The sequence below is a fragment of the Protopterus annectens genome, chromosome 7.part0 (genome assembly GCF_019279795.1).
Source record: "Protopterus annectens isolate FY-2018-M chromosome 7.part0, PAN1.0, whole genome shotgun sequence".
Classification (NCBI taxonomy): domain Eukaryota; kingdom Metazoa; phylum Chordata; order Ceratodontiformes; family Protopteridae; genus Protopterus; species Protopterus annectens.
The window spans coordinates 220,775,007-220,793,320 of NC_056739.1; the positions used below are offsets into that span (position 1 = coordinate 220,775,007).

Consider the following 18,314-nt stretch of genomic DNA (forward strand, 5'->3'; position numbering starts at 1 on the left):
TGTTGAGATGAACATTTTTTGTATTGGTTTGAAGTTTTTTGTTTTTTTTTTGTTTTCTTTTAACAACTGATATTAATAAACCAACATTAAGAAAACAGTAAAAGATGTTTTCTACAACCTTTATTGCATATAAGAATAAATTGATACAGTGAAACAACTCAAACAATTTTACCACAAAGTTACTGTTGTATTAAAGATTGTGTTCAATTCTAAAAATGAGTATGTTTCACTGAACATTTGTCTGTGCCAGAAATGTTCCCATTGAAGTCTTGTTTTCTTTGTGAATCTAGTCGTCATTACACAAGAGTGTTCTGTAGCACTGCTTGAAGATACTCGCATGTAAAATGTCACACGTTTCTTTTGCCCTGTAATAGTGTTAACTAAAAGTTTTTCCTTGTTTCTAGGTAATTGAGTTGTGCAGACCAACTGACTCTCGCCTTGAGCACATAGATTTTGAGTGTCTGTTTCAGTGTCTTAGTATCCACCATCTTGTCCAAGTTTTTGCATCTCTCCTGCTGGAAAGGAGAGTAATTTTTGTTGCTGATAAATTAAGGTAACTGAATTTTTGCTTCACCAGTTTCTAAATCTGCACATTATTGGCTGAATTATAAGACGTATAGTTACAGATGTTACTTCACCTTAGATATAGGGTAGCAAAGTAACTTTGATCAGGCTGTAAAAGCGTAATTGATGAATTTTCTTGTTTGCATAGTTTATTTTGCGTGTTTGTTAAACTTGTTTTTCTTTTCTGTTGCCATTTTGTATAAGTTGCAAATGACAAAATGTCATGCTTCTAATAAGAGGACTTAATTCTTAGGGGTTTACTCCATTGAATGTGCATTGGATCCTTCCCCAGGATGTGCAGTCTGAATCAGAATCCAGTATAGCTTTGTGGAACTGCATTTTAAGGCATTAGAAGGAAATGCATTCAGAACTTGTGCAGATTGTTTTAATGTGCTTTTGTAGGCTGCTGACTTGTATCACTGCAGTGTTTCTGTAAGGTCAGCTGCATTGAATTTTGGCATTACCGTTTTACCAAATGCCAGCATCAGAGCAAGATCGGATACTGTTGTTCAAGGGAAGCCCTGTTATGGCTGATAGACTCTTTCTTGGAGACTGGGTAGCTGTGTTGTACAGATATAAAGCTGTTTGTTTATGTATGCTTCTAACTGTGTGCCCAAATGCTTAGTGTGGATTCTTATTCCTGCTCACATTGACCCCAGTAGCAACTCAGATACCTCTTGTTTCCTTAACCTTCATCAACGTATCCACTTGAACATGTGTACACACAAAAAAGATGTACAGACACTTTCTGAAGATAGCCTTGGTAGCTGTGACTTTCTAGGGGGTGCGTTTACCATGGTCACCCCCTGAGGATGTCTCATTCAGGAACATACTGGAAATCATAAAACAGAGGAGTGTCTGGAAGTTCATCAACCCTTCTACTGAGGAATCTGTATTCTTGCAGGCTTTCCGTGCTCGACCCTCTACTTCCTGGGTGACCCCACCTGTGGATGAGCTGATCAAACTCATCATGCAGCGTGCTTGGAAGGCCCCTGACACCATTGAGCCAATTCCCCAAAGACCTGATAAAATTCTCTCTCCTCCACAAGGTTAGCCCCACTGGTCGAGAGGCTTGACAGTAGATTCTATGGTGGCGGCGGCCACTAGAAAAGAACTTGCTGAAGAAAGTTCGACTGTCCATCCTCCGAACAGGGAGTCCCGGATGATAGATAGACTAAGGAAGCGGACTTACACTTCAGCGACCTTCGCCATATTGTCGCTGAACTATCTGGCACATTTTACCCGTCTTCAGAGGGACCTGATTATAGACCTTTCAGGAACCTTAACGGGGGTATTGCCTGATGAGGTACATGACAAAGTTCCCTCTCAGCTTGCCCCTCTAGGGTCCATTTCTAATTCATCTATGTGGTTAATCGCTCATACAGCCGAGGGGGCATACAGAACAACTAATACCGGTGTTGTCATGAGACGTCACACCTGGATGTGCTTGTGCAACTTTGCGGACCCCTTCAGGTCTTCCTTCATCAAAGCTCCTGTTGATGAATCCTCCTTGTTTGGCCCAAAAGTTAGACACTTTAGCCAGGTGTGAAAAGGATGGAAAGACCCTGTCTGCCAATGACGTATGGTTTTCTGCTCCTCAACGTGATCCTATACCAGGAATCAGAGAGGTGGGAAGATGTGGTTCAAAAAATCCCAAGGGCCTTTTCGTGACACACATGGTGAGCTGTCTCCCCGGGGCAGAGGGGGGAACTCATCAAGAAGATGCCCCTTCCGTGGCAGAGGTGGCCCGCACAGCCAGGGCTCCAGGGATTCCTTCTCTGGTCAGCGCTCCAAAAGAGCGGCCCAATTGCTTACCTCTGGAAGCAGTCGGAGGACATTTTTCTCTGCACCACTTGGCCTGGCACTCCATAACATCAGATTCCTGGGTGCAGACAATAATGACCAAAGGTTACCACATCCCCTTCGACCTTTACCCCAGGCCACCATAGCAAATCCCCGATGTTCCACCCAGTCAGAGGGATACAGCAGCACAAGAAGTTCTAAAGCTGCTAGAAGAAGAGTCATCCAGACAGTCCCACCAGACCAAAACAAATAGGATCCAGATTTTATTCAAGATTGTTTTTATTGCCAAAGAAGACAGGGGACTGGAGGGCAATTTTGGTCCTCAGCATTCTGAACAAGTTCGTCAGACAAAATTCCAGATGGTCATGGTTCTGTCTGTCCTTCCATTTCTGAAAAAGACTATTGGATGTGCTCCATGGACAAACAATCCAGAAGTTATCTCTGCTTCCAGCTGGGAGCCAGTCACTACCAATTTCGAGTACTGCCCTTTGGTCTCTCCACAGCCCCCAGGGTGTTCACCAAATGCATGACAGTCATAACAGCACAATTGAGAGTGCAAGGGTTCCATGTGTTTCCATATTTAGAAGACTGGCTCCTTACCGCTCCAACCAAGAGTCTACTGCTTCAAGCCGTATTCTATAGTCTAAAACTGGCAAACATTCTAGGAATCTCAATAAACAAGGAAAGGTCAAAGCTCGTACTGGTTCAAACCTTAGAGTTCATTGGGGCGATGTTCAACACAAAATCCTACCTAGTCCCTTTACCTCATCACAGGTTACAAAGGTTGACATCTCAACTCCAAGCGATACTCTCTCAAGACCTAGTTCCAATCAGATTGGTCTTACAACTGCTGAGTTCCATAGCGGCAACGATCACTCTAGCCCCACTAGCGAGATTCCATATGAGGCTGCTGGGTCTGTATTATATTAGCAAACGCTATATAATCGACCCAAACAGTCCGAAAATGCAAAATGTTGAACACACGGATCAGCTATTCTTTCCCCAGGGAAAACAAATCGCTACTCCATATAAAAAAAAAAAACACAAAATAAAGTGGGGGGCTTTGCCCCCAAGACCCCCCCATGTGGGGGGCTGTGCACGCCACAAACCCCTACTTAAATATGCCAACTCCGAGATCACACCACAGTGGAGGAAATGACAAAGTCCCAAAAACGGCCCAGTGATTTTTTCGGTAGGAAAAAAAAAATTGCTGTTCCTTGCTTTTCAGCATTTTGCCATTTCGCGTAAACACATTCGAAGCAGCTTTCGCAACTTTAAGAGTTTGCTTAAATAATAGGACCCAGGTTGTTTCAGTGGCTCCTAGCATCTCAGTGGTCGATAATGACACACCTAGTGTCTTACCCAAGGCGCATAACAAACCGATGCAAACAAGATCTGAATTGGTGGATGAAGCCAGAAGAGGAGATATGGTGTTACCCTTTTTCACCCCCTCAACCCAAAGCCACAGTGACCATGGATGCCTCCCTGATGGGGTGGGGGGGCATTTTCAGGGAAGAACCATCCAAGGTACTTAGTCCCCCTTAGAGGCCAGTCTGCATATCAGTGTCCTAGAACTGAGGGCGGTGCTTTTAGCATTGCAAGCATTCCAAGCGACCCTCCTGTCAAGGACAGTTACTGTCCAGTCATACAATATGTCAGTAGTCTGGTATATCAGCAAGCAAGGAGGAATCAGATCCTACCCATTATGTTGGGAAGCCCTGAGAGTGTGTCAATGGGCAATAGATTCCAGCTGCCTTCTCTTAGTAACCACAAGATTCTGATGCCTCATGAGTGGTGTCTCAAACCCGTAGTAGCGACACAAATATTTCGTCGTTGGGGCCAGCCTTGCTATGACCTCTTTGCCTCTCCCTCGAACCACAAATGCAGCAGCTGCATTGCCTTGGTACTTCCTCAGGGGGAGTCACTGAGAGATGCTCTGATACACAGTTAACCCTAGGTCTACTTTATGCCTTTCCTCCTTTCCCCCTCATTCCCCAGTTGTTAAAGAAAGCACAACAGAATCCTCATTGCACCCTATTGACCCCATCAAGTCTGGTTCCCCTTCCTATGGCCTTACCTGGTTCACTACCCGTGGACTCTGGATCCAACCCCAGGACTCTTGTCTCATCCACAGGGGCTGGACCATCCCGACCAACCGAGTTTCAAGATGACTGCTTGGTTTCTCCACTTCCATTGATTGCCAGGCAGAATAATCTATCTTCCCCAGTGCGAGGGATACTTCTGGCCTCTCATAAGCCATCCACCTGGAAACTTTATCATAGTAAATGGGGCAGGTTTGTGATCTGGGCTACAGAACAAGGACTAGACTCCTCCTCAGCCCCGGTCCATAAGGTTTTAGAATACTTGTCAACTTTACTTCAATCAGAAGCCTCAGTCTCTACCATCACAGTTACCTTAGCAGCTCTCTCCAATTTTCATAATGACTTTAATGATTCTTCATTAATGTCCCACCGTCTCTGCAAAACCTTCCTAAAGAGAGTCATGCATTTGAGACCCCCTCTTAAAGATCCCATTTGAACCTGGGAATTTGACTCTAGTCTTACAAAATTTAACTTATCAACCATTTGAGCCTTCAGCCACCTGTGTTATAAAGTTTGTGTCCTGGAAAACCTTATTCCTGGTAGCCATCACCTCAGCTAGGAGAATATATTTGTGTGTAAATCGCCTATATGTCATTTTCCACAAAGAGAGAGTATCACTTCGGACTAACCCCTCCTTTCTGCACAAGGTTATTTCAGATTCAAATCTCAGCCAGTCCACTGATTTGCCAGTTTTCTTCCCAAAATTTTCTAACAAAGGTGAATACCATTTACACTTGCTAGATGTACATAGATAATTACATTTTTACTTGAACAGCACCAAATCAATCAGGAAATCGGACTAGCTGTTCCTATCCTTTACAGGTCCAAGATTGGACAAGCCAGTTTCCAAAGTCTCTCTATCAAAATGGTTAAGATATTGCATCACTTTGTCTATCAACAGAACAAAATAACTCTTCCAACTAAAGTCAAGGCTCACTCCACCAGATCAGGGTCCACTTCGGTGGCCTTTCATTCTAGAGCCTCCATGGAAGACATTTGCACAGCAGCTACCTGGGCAACACCTCATACCTTTATTACTCATTACAAATTGGATATGGTCTCCAGGGGAAAAGCATCCTTTGTCTCAATGGTGCTCAGGAATATCATTCCATAGGGCCTCCCATGACATAAAGTAGATAGGGACTCTGTCCCATCAGTAAGGAATGAATGAAGATTAACAACATCAGATAAAGAAGTTATGTTCTTACCGTAACATTCCATCTTTGTTGTTGATCTTCATTCATTCATTGCATCCCACCCTCCTACCTCCCTCCAAAGTACTCCTGGAGGTTCAGATTTGGTCCTTGTTACCTCATAGGGCTGTTGCTCAGATAAAGCCTCCGCTTTTTCTATCCTTATGGACAAACTCAATCTGAGGAGTTGAGGAGAACGGTATTATGGGTAAGACTTGGCTTGAGAGTTTTTGGCTGGCGCGAGCTTGTTGTATCAACCGACTCAAACCCATCAGTAATGAATGAATGAAGATCAACAATGCAGATGGAACATTATAAGAACATAACTTCTTTTTTCAGTCCCATATGCAAGTCTCAGTTCAGTGTGTTAGCTTTAAGTATAGCTGAGAAAGATATGTGCTCCTGTCCTTGCTGCACTGTTTGGCTAACTGCCTTGTAGACAGTTGCATGGTCTACTTGTCTCCCCCGCCCAGTGGATTAAAAATAGAGGAGGTTGTGGAAATAGCTGTATTCCCCTACTAACACGGTTATACTTCCACCATTCTTAAAGCAACTAGCAGTATTTACCTAGATCACTGAGTCATTCATGCATGTGTAAATATCCTTGCACGTGATCCTTTAATATACTCTCCTCATCACTCTTTCATTCCCGTTCTGCTACAATAGTAACATGCATACACCCCCACCATTCCAGCCTAGAAAACACTGTTTTATAGTCTCTCATTCAGTAAATCACCTCACACCTCATTATACATCCCCCACTCATCACTCCCGCTAGCCTACCTACTTCTGTCATTTTCCATAGTTTCTCCTGTGTCTCGAAAACCTCCCTAAGTACAAAGCAAGCAAATCTGTATGCCAAACAAACTGCACCAAACATAAAAAGTACCCCCATATTGAGCCACCACATAACACCACCTTCCCTCATTTTATCAACCCCACTGCCCTACATTAAGCCTCCACCTCCATGAAGTATAGTACCCAAATAAGATGAAGCCACAGAAAGTCATCAATATAAAGAAGTCACCTCTATTACCAAACAAAATCTCCACTTCTCACTTCTCAACCCCCCACACTGACTACTCCTTTTTGACCTTTAAAGTTACTTGTTCCCTCCCACAAAGTAAAAGGTGCCAGCATGTATTTCCAAACTCCAACAGCACTTACCAGTAGACCAGTCATCTACAGTTTAGTGCACTGATAACTTTATTGCCAGAAACCTTCCTTCTCAGTTAAAAAACCCTCACTATCTCTATATTCTCGTCATTGCTGTACTGTATAAACAAAATAAAAAGAGATTGGTAACCCATGAATTTAGCTTTCCTTGACATGAAGGGCAAAGCATGGTGAGAATGGAAGTCCAAGCCTACTTAAGAAATCAGGAAATGTATCACTTTACTTAAAAGTTCTGACAAAAAAAAGTCACAAGATCCCTCAGAGCATCATATTTTTGTTAAAAAAGCAGTCCTTAAATAACATCCATGCAAATTCTGGTCAGAATTGAGCACTCTAACCAGCAGAGCTCCCCAGCCTAGTACCTCACAGCTCTCCCCTACAGAGAGGTTCATAGGTAGGTACTAGGCTGTCTGTCTGAGGGGATTTATAAGCCTAGCCAGAGTGTGTCGGCTTTCACTGCCCATTGATTAATTAACTGATCCTCTGTCAAGCAGAGCCAATGAAGTGATTCCAGGGGTGTATTTTCTGTTACCCATCCACTCGTCAAGGTTTCTCTTGAAGAGTGTTAGTGAGGGACTCTGCCTGATGTAATTTGGAATTTTGTTCCAAAGCATGGGGAGTCTCTGTGACAGGAATCTCTCCCTCCAGCATGTTCTATTTATTGTTGAGGCGAGGTTTAGCTCACTAGAGCGTGTGGCTCACAGTGACTTGGATTTCTTTAGGTGGTGCATGTCCATCAATTCCGAGTTGGACATGGCTTTGTAAGTCAGGCAGAGATCACCTCTGTGTAAGCGATATGCCACTGAGTATAGCTGGAGTTTTTTCAGTCGGGCTGCATAAGACATATGTTTGAGGCCAGTAATCCTCTTGGTGAGGTACTTTTGTGGTCTTTCCGGCTGTTGGAAGTGTCTTGTGAGGTACATCCCAAATGGGGCATTGTACTCTCTGATGGGTTTAATGAGTGACGAGTAGAGGGGCAAGATAACCTCTTTATTTCTAGATATGAACCCTTTAGTAATTAGATGGGCCGCATAGAAGGATTTCCTAACTACTTTGGCAATATGATTGTCAAAGGAGTGATTACCATCTACCTGGGTCCCCAGATCTCGTATTACCTCTTCTGTATTAAGGGGGCTGCAACCTCTGTGTTAATTCGTGGGTGTTTTGTTTTTCCCAAATGGGATGACTGTGCAATTTTTGGCATTTAGCTTGAGGCCATGACTTTGACACCAGGTATCCGTCTCAGTAAGGCCCTTTTGGAGGATGTCCGTGTCAGCCAGAGAGTCAATTATGGCTCACAGTTTGCAGTCATCGGCGAACTTGGTTAGCCATAGTCCTCCTGTGTTTGCCTGTACTTCTGAGAAATATATACCGAACAGTAGGGATCCCAGGACCGAGTCTTGCCACACCACTTGTGACTGGTTTAGAGTTGGACCTGGAGCCCGCTATTCTTACCGTGTGAGTTCTGTCTGTAAGCCAGTTGGCAACCCATCTCTTGACGTAGGGGTTTATGTTCAGGCTGGTGGGTTTTTCTGTAATACCTGAGTGGGAAATAGTGTTGAAAGCCTTGGTGAGGTCAAGGTAGGCTGTGTGAACCACCTTTCCCTCGTCTATGGCCTTGGTAACTGTCTTGAAGAAGTTAGCCAGGTTTAGTAGGCATGATCTGCTTTTAACAAAGCCGAACTGGGTCGGGTCAAGTGTTTGGAGGTTCCCAATGTCTTTGTTAATGAGTTCCATGATGATGCACTCCATAGCCTTGCAGACCAGGCTAATCAGGCTTGTGGGGCGATAGTTACCCGGGTCAGTTGTGACCCCTCCTTTGTGGAGAGGAATAACCATTGCTGTGCACCATTCTATGGACACTGCACTTTTCCGGTATTGTTGTGGTCCTTTTTGGAGGTGAGAAGGGGGATGAAGTTTGCACTGAATCTATCTGCCAGGATGTTGGCTATATCAGTAGGTTCAGTATATTTTATGCTATTTTGCACTAGTTCAGTGCATATCTGCGAGTTGCCACTTAGATGCTTAACATAGCTAAAGAAGGCTTTGTGGTTATCTTTTGAATCCTTGGCTATTTTTCTTTCGAAGTTAGCCTTGGATGATTTCATGAGGGACCTTAGTTTCTTACTGATACTGATCAGGGATGTCTTTCTTCTTGGGATTTGCTTTTTTTCTGAACTAGTTTCCTCCTCCTGTTGTATAGCCTGTTTATTGCAGGGGTCCACCAAACTGGTTTCCTTCTCTTAGAGGAGTTGAGTCTTGGTTTTGCTAGGGATGGCATGATCCATGCATCCTTGTAGGTGCTCATAGAGTTCATTTGTAAAGGTTTCTGCATCTTGGGCAGCATTATCTTTTAGTGTGGGGGCTGTGAAACTTACTACCTCTTTCTTAAGTAAGGTGAAGTTTGCTTTACTGTGGTTTCCTTAGTTGGAGGTGGTGGTGGGGTGTGGACATCCAGACTGATTAGTTTATGGTCTGATTTAACCAGTGATGGGTTGACCTCCTGTGTGGAACACCTGTCGCCCATGTTGGTGATGACCAGGTCCAATATGTTTTCACCTCTGGTAGGGGAGTTTACCAGCTGATCCAGGGCATTTGAGTTGATTAATTCCAGGAAGCGCTGGGCCTGGGAATTTGTACTTGAGTAGTTTTCCCAGTGAATGGTAGGGTAATTGAAATCACCCAATATCAGGGTGTTCGGTAGGACCTTCATGTTTTCCAGTGTCTCCAGAAAGGTGGAGTGGTGGTCCTGGGTCACGGAGGGTGATCTGTAGCAGGCCACAATTTGCATTGCAGATTTGCCCGATGTTAGTTGCACATGGATGATCTCAGAGGTGTCATGCTGTGCCACTAACCTAGAGGTGTAGGTATCCTTGATGAATATGGATACACCCCCTCCTTTTGTGTTTTGGTCCGTGTTCTGTAGCTGAAATGTGTGGTATGAGTTGTAGACCGGTAGTGCTGGGGTGCTCTCTGGAGCCTTGAACCAGGTTTCAGTTACTGCACAGATGTCGACGCTCTCCATACTGAGGAGTGCTTCGAGCACATGCATTTTGAGATTTAAACTCCTGGCGCTGAGTAGCATAATCCTCAGTTTTTTGTTAATTGTGCTGTTTACAGAGGTGGGTTTGACTTTTGAGCCTTGCCTAAAAAAGGCAATATGGGGGCAGCAAGAGCCTTGGCCAGTATTCGAAAGCCTAGGGGTGACAGGTGCAAGCTGTCTCTTGCAAAGCAACGCGGCTTGTCAAGCATGTCGTCCCAGCCAGACAGACACTGGATCCTCTTTGAATGACACCAGAAGCTTAGCCAAGTGTTGAAATTGATATTTTTTTCTTTATACTGAGGTATCATTCTTGGTGAGGGCAGGATGCTACTCAGGGTCAGGGTCATACCAGCCTGGGCTGCATGATCAGAGAGCTCTTCCATATCTCTTTTCATGTAGTCCAGGGAGGTACATCTCAGGTCATTCAAACCAACATGAACAATGACAGAGTCATATTTGTACTTGTTCTCGGGTGACCTGAGTGCTTGTGTTATGTGGCGGATTCTGGCTCCTGACAGGCAGCCAACAGTAACCTTCTGCTTGTTCAGCCTAGTGAGTGGGACATCAGTGTGCCTGACTATAGAGTCACCTATTACTAGTGTGTTAGGTATGTTATTTTGCCTTAAGGGCTGTGATTGTGCGGCACACTGATTTTGTGTTTTGTGTGTTGTCTGGTTTGTGACGGGAAGTGCAGGTTGTTTGGATGCCTGCTTTGGAGGTTTCTGATGCTTTTGCAAGTTTTTATTTAGAGCCTCCGAGTATGATTTTGTGTATTTATGTGTATTTTTTTGCCAGTGCTGTTTTAGTAGGTCTGTGTGCGGCTTTAGATGTGGTGCAAGTGTTGACCTTCTCCTCTTGACTATCTGTTCCAGTCTTGGGTGGAGACAGCTTTGCTTCCAGTTTGGCTGTATAATTGCATCTCTCGCATGTGTTAGTGTTTAGTGGTAGGAGGAGAGTGTTGTCTGTGTACATGAGGCAGTTGTAACATTGCCTCAGGATACCCAGATTCACCAGCTGGACTGGAGAGTGCACCTGAAGTTGCCCTTCGGTCATGCCTGAATAGTAGGGTGAGCTGCTTTGTCGCTTGGTTGGTGAGGGGTAAATAAAGAGCCTTGTCCTGCTGGGCAGTCAGTGTCAGGGTATATTAGTGCTTGCTATTAGGTCTGAGCAAGTGCTGGGCTGTAAGATGCTTTTTGAGTGCTTAGGTTGACAGTTAGACTAGTTTCAAGGGAAAAACTGAGGAGGAGACTTAGTGGAGCCGGGAATAATTTAACCGTAGCTAACCGGCACTGCCTGGTGTGCAAAACCATGCAAACGTGGTTTTTATTGTTGGGAAATGAAAGAGAGAGAAATTTGCCCAAAATGGCCAATAAACTACTAACTTCTGGGCTGGAACCACTCCTCCAGGGACAGATAGGTTGCTCAAAGCTCCCCTGTCTCACAGGTGAACAGAGAAACTTTCTTCTATCCAAGTAAGTTATGGGCAACTCAAATACTAGTATCACAGCCCTGAAAACTGGACTATACTAGCTTAGAAAGGTGGGAAACACGGAATTTTTTTGTTTTTTTGAAAAGATAAGGCAAAAACAGTAAAAAATTCACTTAAAACCGCTTTAAATGACTACAAACTATCAGAAAAGGCTATCGAGCTTTAGTTTGTAGCCTACAACAGTTAAACATTATTTAACCAAAAAACTTTTTAAAAGTGCAGGCAGTCAAAAGTACAGTATGTGAAAAAAAACAAGCTTTTAAATCACAATAAACACTGGAAAATCTGTGTTTAGGCAGAAACCAGTTAAGTACAGCAAGAAAGTACAGAAAACTGATACTTAATCACTCCAAAGTCTCTCTTCTAAGCTAGAAGGCTTGTATCAGTTTAAGGCTTTCTAGTGCTACCCAGTAGGTTAGTTACAGGAAAAATGGTAAACAAGCGCAGATGTGGTCTTTTAAACCAGAAAGTTGAAAGAGACGGACAAACTGTCCAAATGGTCAATGAACTACAATTTCTGGGCCAAGAACCTCTCCTCTCATGGGTAGTTAGGCTACCTAGTGCTTACCACTCCCACTGATAAGCTAGAAGGCTTCCCTCCAACACATAAAGGCTTGGGGGGCTCAGAAGCTTACCAACAGTCCTGCATACAGCAAGTCTGTATCTGGACTTGACTAGTTACAGGAAAGGCAAGAAACAAGCTTATAATTTTTATTTTTTTGTTACAGAAAAGCAGCTAAAACAGCAGTAAATACAATTCAAACACTACGGCAAATACAGTTAAAATAAATGCAATTAAATTAAATGACTAAAAAACAAGTGCAGAAGGCAGTAAATTAGAAGGCTACTAACAAGCAGTAATAAGTGCAGAGTAAGAGCGACTGAACAGATAGCACGCAGAAGAGCACCTAAGACAGTTACAGTAAGAGCAGCTGAATTATATATATATATATATATATATATATATATATATATATGTATATATGTATATACTTTTTTTTTTTTTTTTTTTGAGGAGGGAACAGAGCAGGATTAAGTGGCTACAGACGTTGTCCTTCCCAAATGCTCTCTTTGTACACAGTAGGAGTGCCTGAAATCAGAATATGATCTCACTGCACTCAGAAGGAGTATCCAAATACAAATCTACAAGAGGGGCAGGCAGTTTCAAAGCCACCAACATTAACACCAAAACAAGAACAGGGAAGGTGGGTGGGGAACTAACTGTAGAAAGACAGCCACAACTTCAGTTGAGTTAATATGTGAAAAACACAAATAAATTAAATACAGTACTATATACAAAATAGCAGATAAAAGTGTATTTAAATTCACTTATATGTCTAGCTGATTTCAAGATGTTAGTCGGCCAAAGCTCTGATATTAAGCAGAGATAACTCAAAATGTACCACTTATATAAGGCAAGACAGAATGTCAGTGATGAGCTTGAAACTCATCCCCCCACTGCTATCAATGGCTACACAGAAATTCTAAAAAGTACTCTAGAGAGAGAGACACAACTTCATTTGTTAATATTCAGCGAAAAACACAAATAAATAAATTAAATACAGTACTATATGCAAACAAGCAGATAAAAGTGTACTTAAATTCACTTGTATCCACCACCAAAAGTCATCACGTGTTTTTTGATTTCCTAAACAGCTTCCTTCTAATCCCATTACTGTCCACAGCTCCACTATACACCTAGTTCCATGTTACACATCTCTTATCTTATTCCCCTTGTAAATTCATCTATTAAAAAGTTACTTTCTGACACTTTTCAACAGTTTTGTTCAGTAATCAGGGGCCAGCTGAAACATGATGCTGGGGTTGGGGGCGATTATTTTTTAAATATTACCATAACTGACTTAAAACAAGTTAATGTATCAGCAGTTTTTAAATTTATCATTTTCTGCTTTTTTCTGTCACCTTATGTTATTTTTATGAAATATAGCCTTCTGACCTTGTGTACCTAGATCCTGATGATAGGTTTGTTTATTGTTTGTATCCAAATGGTTTACATTTCAGAAATTGCCACATTCCTTGTGCAATTTTTCCACACTCCAAGTAGTTTTACTAGTGACTATATTGCTTCCATATAATCTGCTAATTTCCTTTACATTGCCATAGATTTCATTTTGACAGACGTTTCTATCAGTGGTTTAATTATTTATACTGGTTATTGCTTCTAGCAATATATATATATAGCACTTTTTATGCCTGCTGCATACTTTTTACTGTTTTTATTGCTATTAACTAATCTGCATGGTTAAACTAAAATTGTCTGCCTTACAGGACCTGAGAAATAAGTTTTTTTGCTGTCACACTGTTTGTAAACTTTTGTAGCTTGTTTCACAGTGTGAAAGGTATTTTCTGTACTTCTTAAGCACCTATTTGTTTGTTCTGATTTCCTGCCAAGGAGTGTATCATATAACTGATTTGTTTGCAGTTAAAAGCATTCTGTAGAGTCTCCTTGCTCCTTTATCTGTTTAAAAACTTACATTTTGTGGCTCACTGCTGTGATAAACATTTCTGTAGTGTTTACTGTCTAAAAGAGAATAGGATACTAGCTTTAGTATTGTTTTCCACCCCTCCTCCCTGTTGTTGTCTTGCTGTTATACTTGGTGGCTTTGCAGTTGCCCACCCCAACTGTAAATTTGATCTGGGACACTCCTCCCAGTCTAGGGTCATTAGCTCATTCTACCTAATACAGAGAGAACATCTGAGAAGGCCATCCCACTTAGTTTCTTTCCTTCTGTTCCTCCTTTCTCCCTTTCTGACAAAAAAAAAAAAAAAAAAAAAATTGCCCGAACCTCCTTGTGTTCTGACTGTGCTTCTCAAACATTTTGGAAATATAGAGTATATTTTAGTGCATTTATTAAAATTGTATTTGCCTTAATATTGCTACAACTCAAGTTCTCTAGGTTGCACTGCATCTGAATTGTTTGTGTGTTTAAGCTGCTTTTCTGCATATATATATATATATATATATATATATATATATATACACTTTTCTGTATATGTAGACTAACTACTTATTCATTTTTCAGTTGTGCACTTGCGTTGCTTCATTCAAAAGATTTAAATTGCTAATTTTGTAGAGTTTTATTTGCATTTACTGTTTAGGGCTACACACTCAAGTGCATTAGCCTTTTCTGTGTTTATTTACTGTATTATTGCATTGTTTAGCCTGTTTTAACAAAAAAAAATACTATCTTTTTTGCTCTTTTCCCGCCTTTCCTAGCTAGTATAGTCCAGATCCCAAGCTTTGCTGGTTTCAAGACTTTATTTTCTGTGTTCAGAGCTATCCAGACCTTGCTGTGGTAGAGGGAAGTCCTACTGCTTACCAGTGGGAGTGGTGAGCATTGTGCTGCCTATCTAACACTAGAGGAGTGGTTTCCAGCTCTGAAAATGTAAGTTTATTAGTCATTTTGGGCTGATTTCTATCCCTTTCAACTTTCTGGATTAAAAACGTGCATGTTTGTGCATTTTTTGCATCGTGCAGCACTGCGGGGCTACGGTTAAACTATTCCAGGTGCCAGAAAGTCTGCTCTTCAAATTTTCCCTTAGAACTAGCTGGTTTCTCAGTAGTAGCTCTAAATTCTGAACCCCTATGACTAGCACTTGCTCTAGAATCTGCTGGAAAGCACTAGGAAGCCTTAAACTGATACAAGCACTCAATTCTCCTTGTTAATAAGGAGAAATTAATCGTAGGCACTAAACAGCCTATAATTGCAAAGTACCTTGCAAAGGTAAGGGAAAACCGCTCTTGTACTTTACAAAGAAAGCACCTAAATAGGCATGTCCAAGGGTCAGCTTCCGGTGATTTCTCCTGTCCACCTGGTGAATATGGGCATACTGGGGCAATGCAGCAACTGCCTCATGTACACAGACAACCCTCTCCTCCTACCACCCAACACTACAACCTGCGCGAGATGCACTTACATAGCCAAATTGGAAGCAAAGCTCTCTCCAGCCAAGATTGTGCTAGACAGTCAAGAGGAGAAGGTTAACACCTGCACTACACCTCAAGAAACACATAGCCCTTTAAAACCCACACCATCAACACCCACACATAGCAACACTAAACCCACATATGCGGATGCCCTTAACATTAACCTGCCCAAGCAACAAGGACCTCCAAAGCTGAAACGCAAACAAACACCAGTCACAACCAAAGTGACACATAGCTTACAACACCAGTGTGCCACCCAACAGCAGCCCCCAAAGCAAGACAACGTACCCAACACCTTAGACATAGGTGACTCGATAGTCAGGCACACTGATGTCCCACTCACCAGGCTGAGCAAGGAGAAAATTACAGTCATCTGGCTGTCTGGTGCCAGGATCTGCCACACAACTCATGCACTCAATCACTCCACAACAAGTACAAATACGACTCTGTCTTTGTCCATGTTGGAGTGAATGACTTGAGATGTACCTCCCTGGACTACATGAAAAGAGACATGGAAGAGCTCTCAGATCATGTGGCCCAGGCAGTTATGACCCTAGCCCTGAGTAGCATCCTGCCTTCACCCAGAATGATACCACAGTATAAAGACAAAATGATTGACTTCAGCAATTGGCTAAGCTTCTGGTGTTATTCAAAGGGGATCCAGTATCTGTCTGCCTGGGATGATATGATCGACAAACCATGATGCTTTGCTAGAGATGGTCTGCACCTGTCACCACTGGGATTCAGGTTACTGGCTAAAGCTCTTGCCACCCATATAGTGCCTTTTTTAGGCAAGGTTCAAAGTACAAAACCATCACCGTAACAGATACAAGCATGGAAAATCTGAAGGTAATGCTACTCATTGCTAGAAGTCTAAACCTCAAAATGCACACTCTCAATGCACTCCTAAAAATGGAGAACATCGATATCTGTGTAATAACTGAGACCTGGTTCATGACTCCAGAGAGCACCCCTGCAATACCAGGCTACAACTCTTACCACACTTTTCGGGCACCAAGCCAAGACCAAAACACTAAAGGTGGAGGAGTCTCCATATTCACCAAGGATATTCACACCTCTAGGCTAGTTGCCCAACACAATGCTTCTGAAATTCTCCAGGTGCAACTAACACTAGGTAAGACGGCAATCCAAATTATAGCTTGCTACAGATCCCCCACCATGCCCCAAGATTCTCACTACACCTTTCTAAACGTACTGGAAAATAATAAGATACAACAAAACACCCTAATACTGGGTGATTTCAACTACCCTGCCATTAACTGGGAAAACTACTCTGGTATCAACATCTTTTCCTAACGGTTCTTGGAATTCATAAATTATAACGCCCTGGATCAACTAATCCATTGTCCCACCAGGGGCTCCAGTATCCTAGACCTGGTCATTACCAAAATAGGAGATAGATGCTCCACACCAGTGGTCAGCCCCTCATTGGTCAGGTCTGACCATAAGCAAATTACCCTTGACATCCACATCCCACTCCCACCCCCCAGTAAGGAAACCTCCCCAAAAAACTTCTCCAAAGCCAACTACATGCTACTCAAGTCAGAAGTGGCAAACTTCATGTCACCCATGCAGATGGGAAATGAAAGTTCGACTGTTGAATCCTACACTAAGGCACTGTACGAGCACATCCATTCATGCATGAATTGTGCCATCCCAGATAGAACCAAGATGCTCTCCTCCAAAAAAAGGAAGCCAATCTGGTGGTTTCCTGCCGTAAACAAACTGTACAACAGAAGGAAGAAGCTGTTGCAGAAAAGAGGAAAATCCCAGGATGCAAAAAACTCCCTTACCAGCCTCAGTAAGAAGCTGAGATCCCTCATAAAATCCTCCAAAGCTAGTTACGAAAATAAAATTGCCAAAGATTCCAAAGACAACCACAAGGCATTCTATAGTTATGCCAAGAATCTAAATGGCAATGCTCAGATCTGCTCTGAGCTACAACAGGATATTGCCAATATCCTGGCAGATTGATTTAGTGCCAACTTCACCCCCTAAAGGGCCCATCGCAATACCAAAAGATTGCCAAATTCCAGTAATCATGGCCACACAAGTAGAAACCGCACGCTGCAAAGCTAAGAATACAGCATCCATGGAACCAGATGACATCCCGGGCTGTGTACTACATGAACTACAAAATGAACTGGCACCTCACTTGTGTCATGTTTAATCATAGCCTCACCTCAGGCTTCGTGCCCACTGAGTGGCACACAGCTACAGTTATCCCACTCCACAAGGGGGATCCACCTTGGATCAAGGGAACTACCGTCCCATTAGTCTGACGAGCCTGATCTGCAAGGGCATGGAACGCATTATCATGGAACTTATAAACAAAGACATTGGCAACCTTCAAACACTGCACCCCACCCAGTTTGGGTTCGAGAAGGGCCGATCTTGTCTCCTGAATCTGATTGACTTCCTTGAATCAGTCTCCAGAGCTGTGGACGAGGGTAAGGTGGTGCACACAGCCTATCTGGACCTCGCCAGAGCCTTCAACACCATCCCGCACTCTGGAATCATAGATAAACTTACTAAGCTGGGCATAAATCCCTATGTCACTCAATGGGTTGCCAACTGGCTTACTGACAGAACCTAAACTGTAAAAGTAGCCGACTCCAAATCCAGCTCCAGACAAGTGGAGTACCTCAGGGTTCAGTCCTGGGACCACTCTTGTTTGGCATGTACTTCTGTGCAGTACAGGCCAACACTAAGGGACTCTGGCTAACAAAGTTCGCAGATGACTGCAAACTAGGAGCCATTGCTGAATCCTCAAATGATGTGGATATTCTGCAAAAGGGCCTTACAGAAACAGATGGTGCCAGAACCATGGGCTCAAGCTTAATGCCAAGAAATGTATAGGTATCCCCTTTGGGAAAAAACATGTACCCATGAATTACCACATAGGTGACAGTGCACTAAACACCGAAAGTGTGATGAGAGACTTAGGGACACAGGTGGACAGTGGTCTCACCTT

General features: G+C 42.9%; 1 protein-coding gene across 1 annotated transcript in view; it reads left to right on the plus strand.

Annotated features, from left to right (window-relative positions):
• DENND2C (DENN domain containing 2C) overlaps positions 1-18,314 on the plus strand; it is a 1,562,444-nt gene that overhangs the window by 1,424,968 nt on the left and 119,162 nt on the right. The window contains exon 13 of the mRNA XM_044076720.1: positions 405-553. Coding sequence (XP_043932655.1) covers positions 405-553 — 149 coding nt within the window. The remainder of the gene's footprint in view (positions 1-404; positions 554-18,314) is intronic.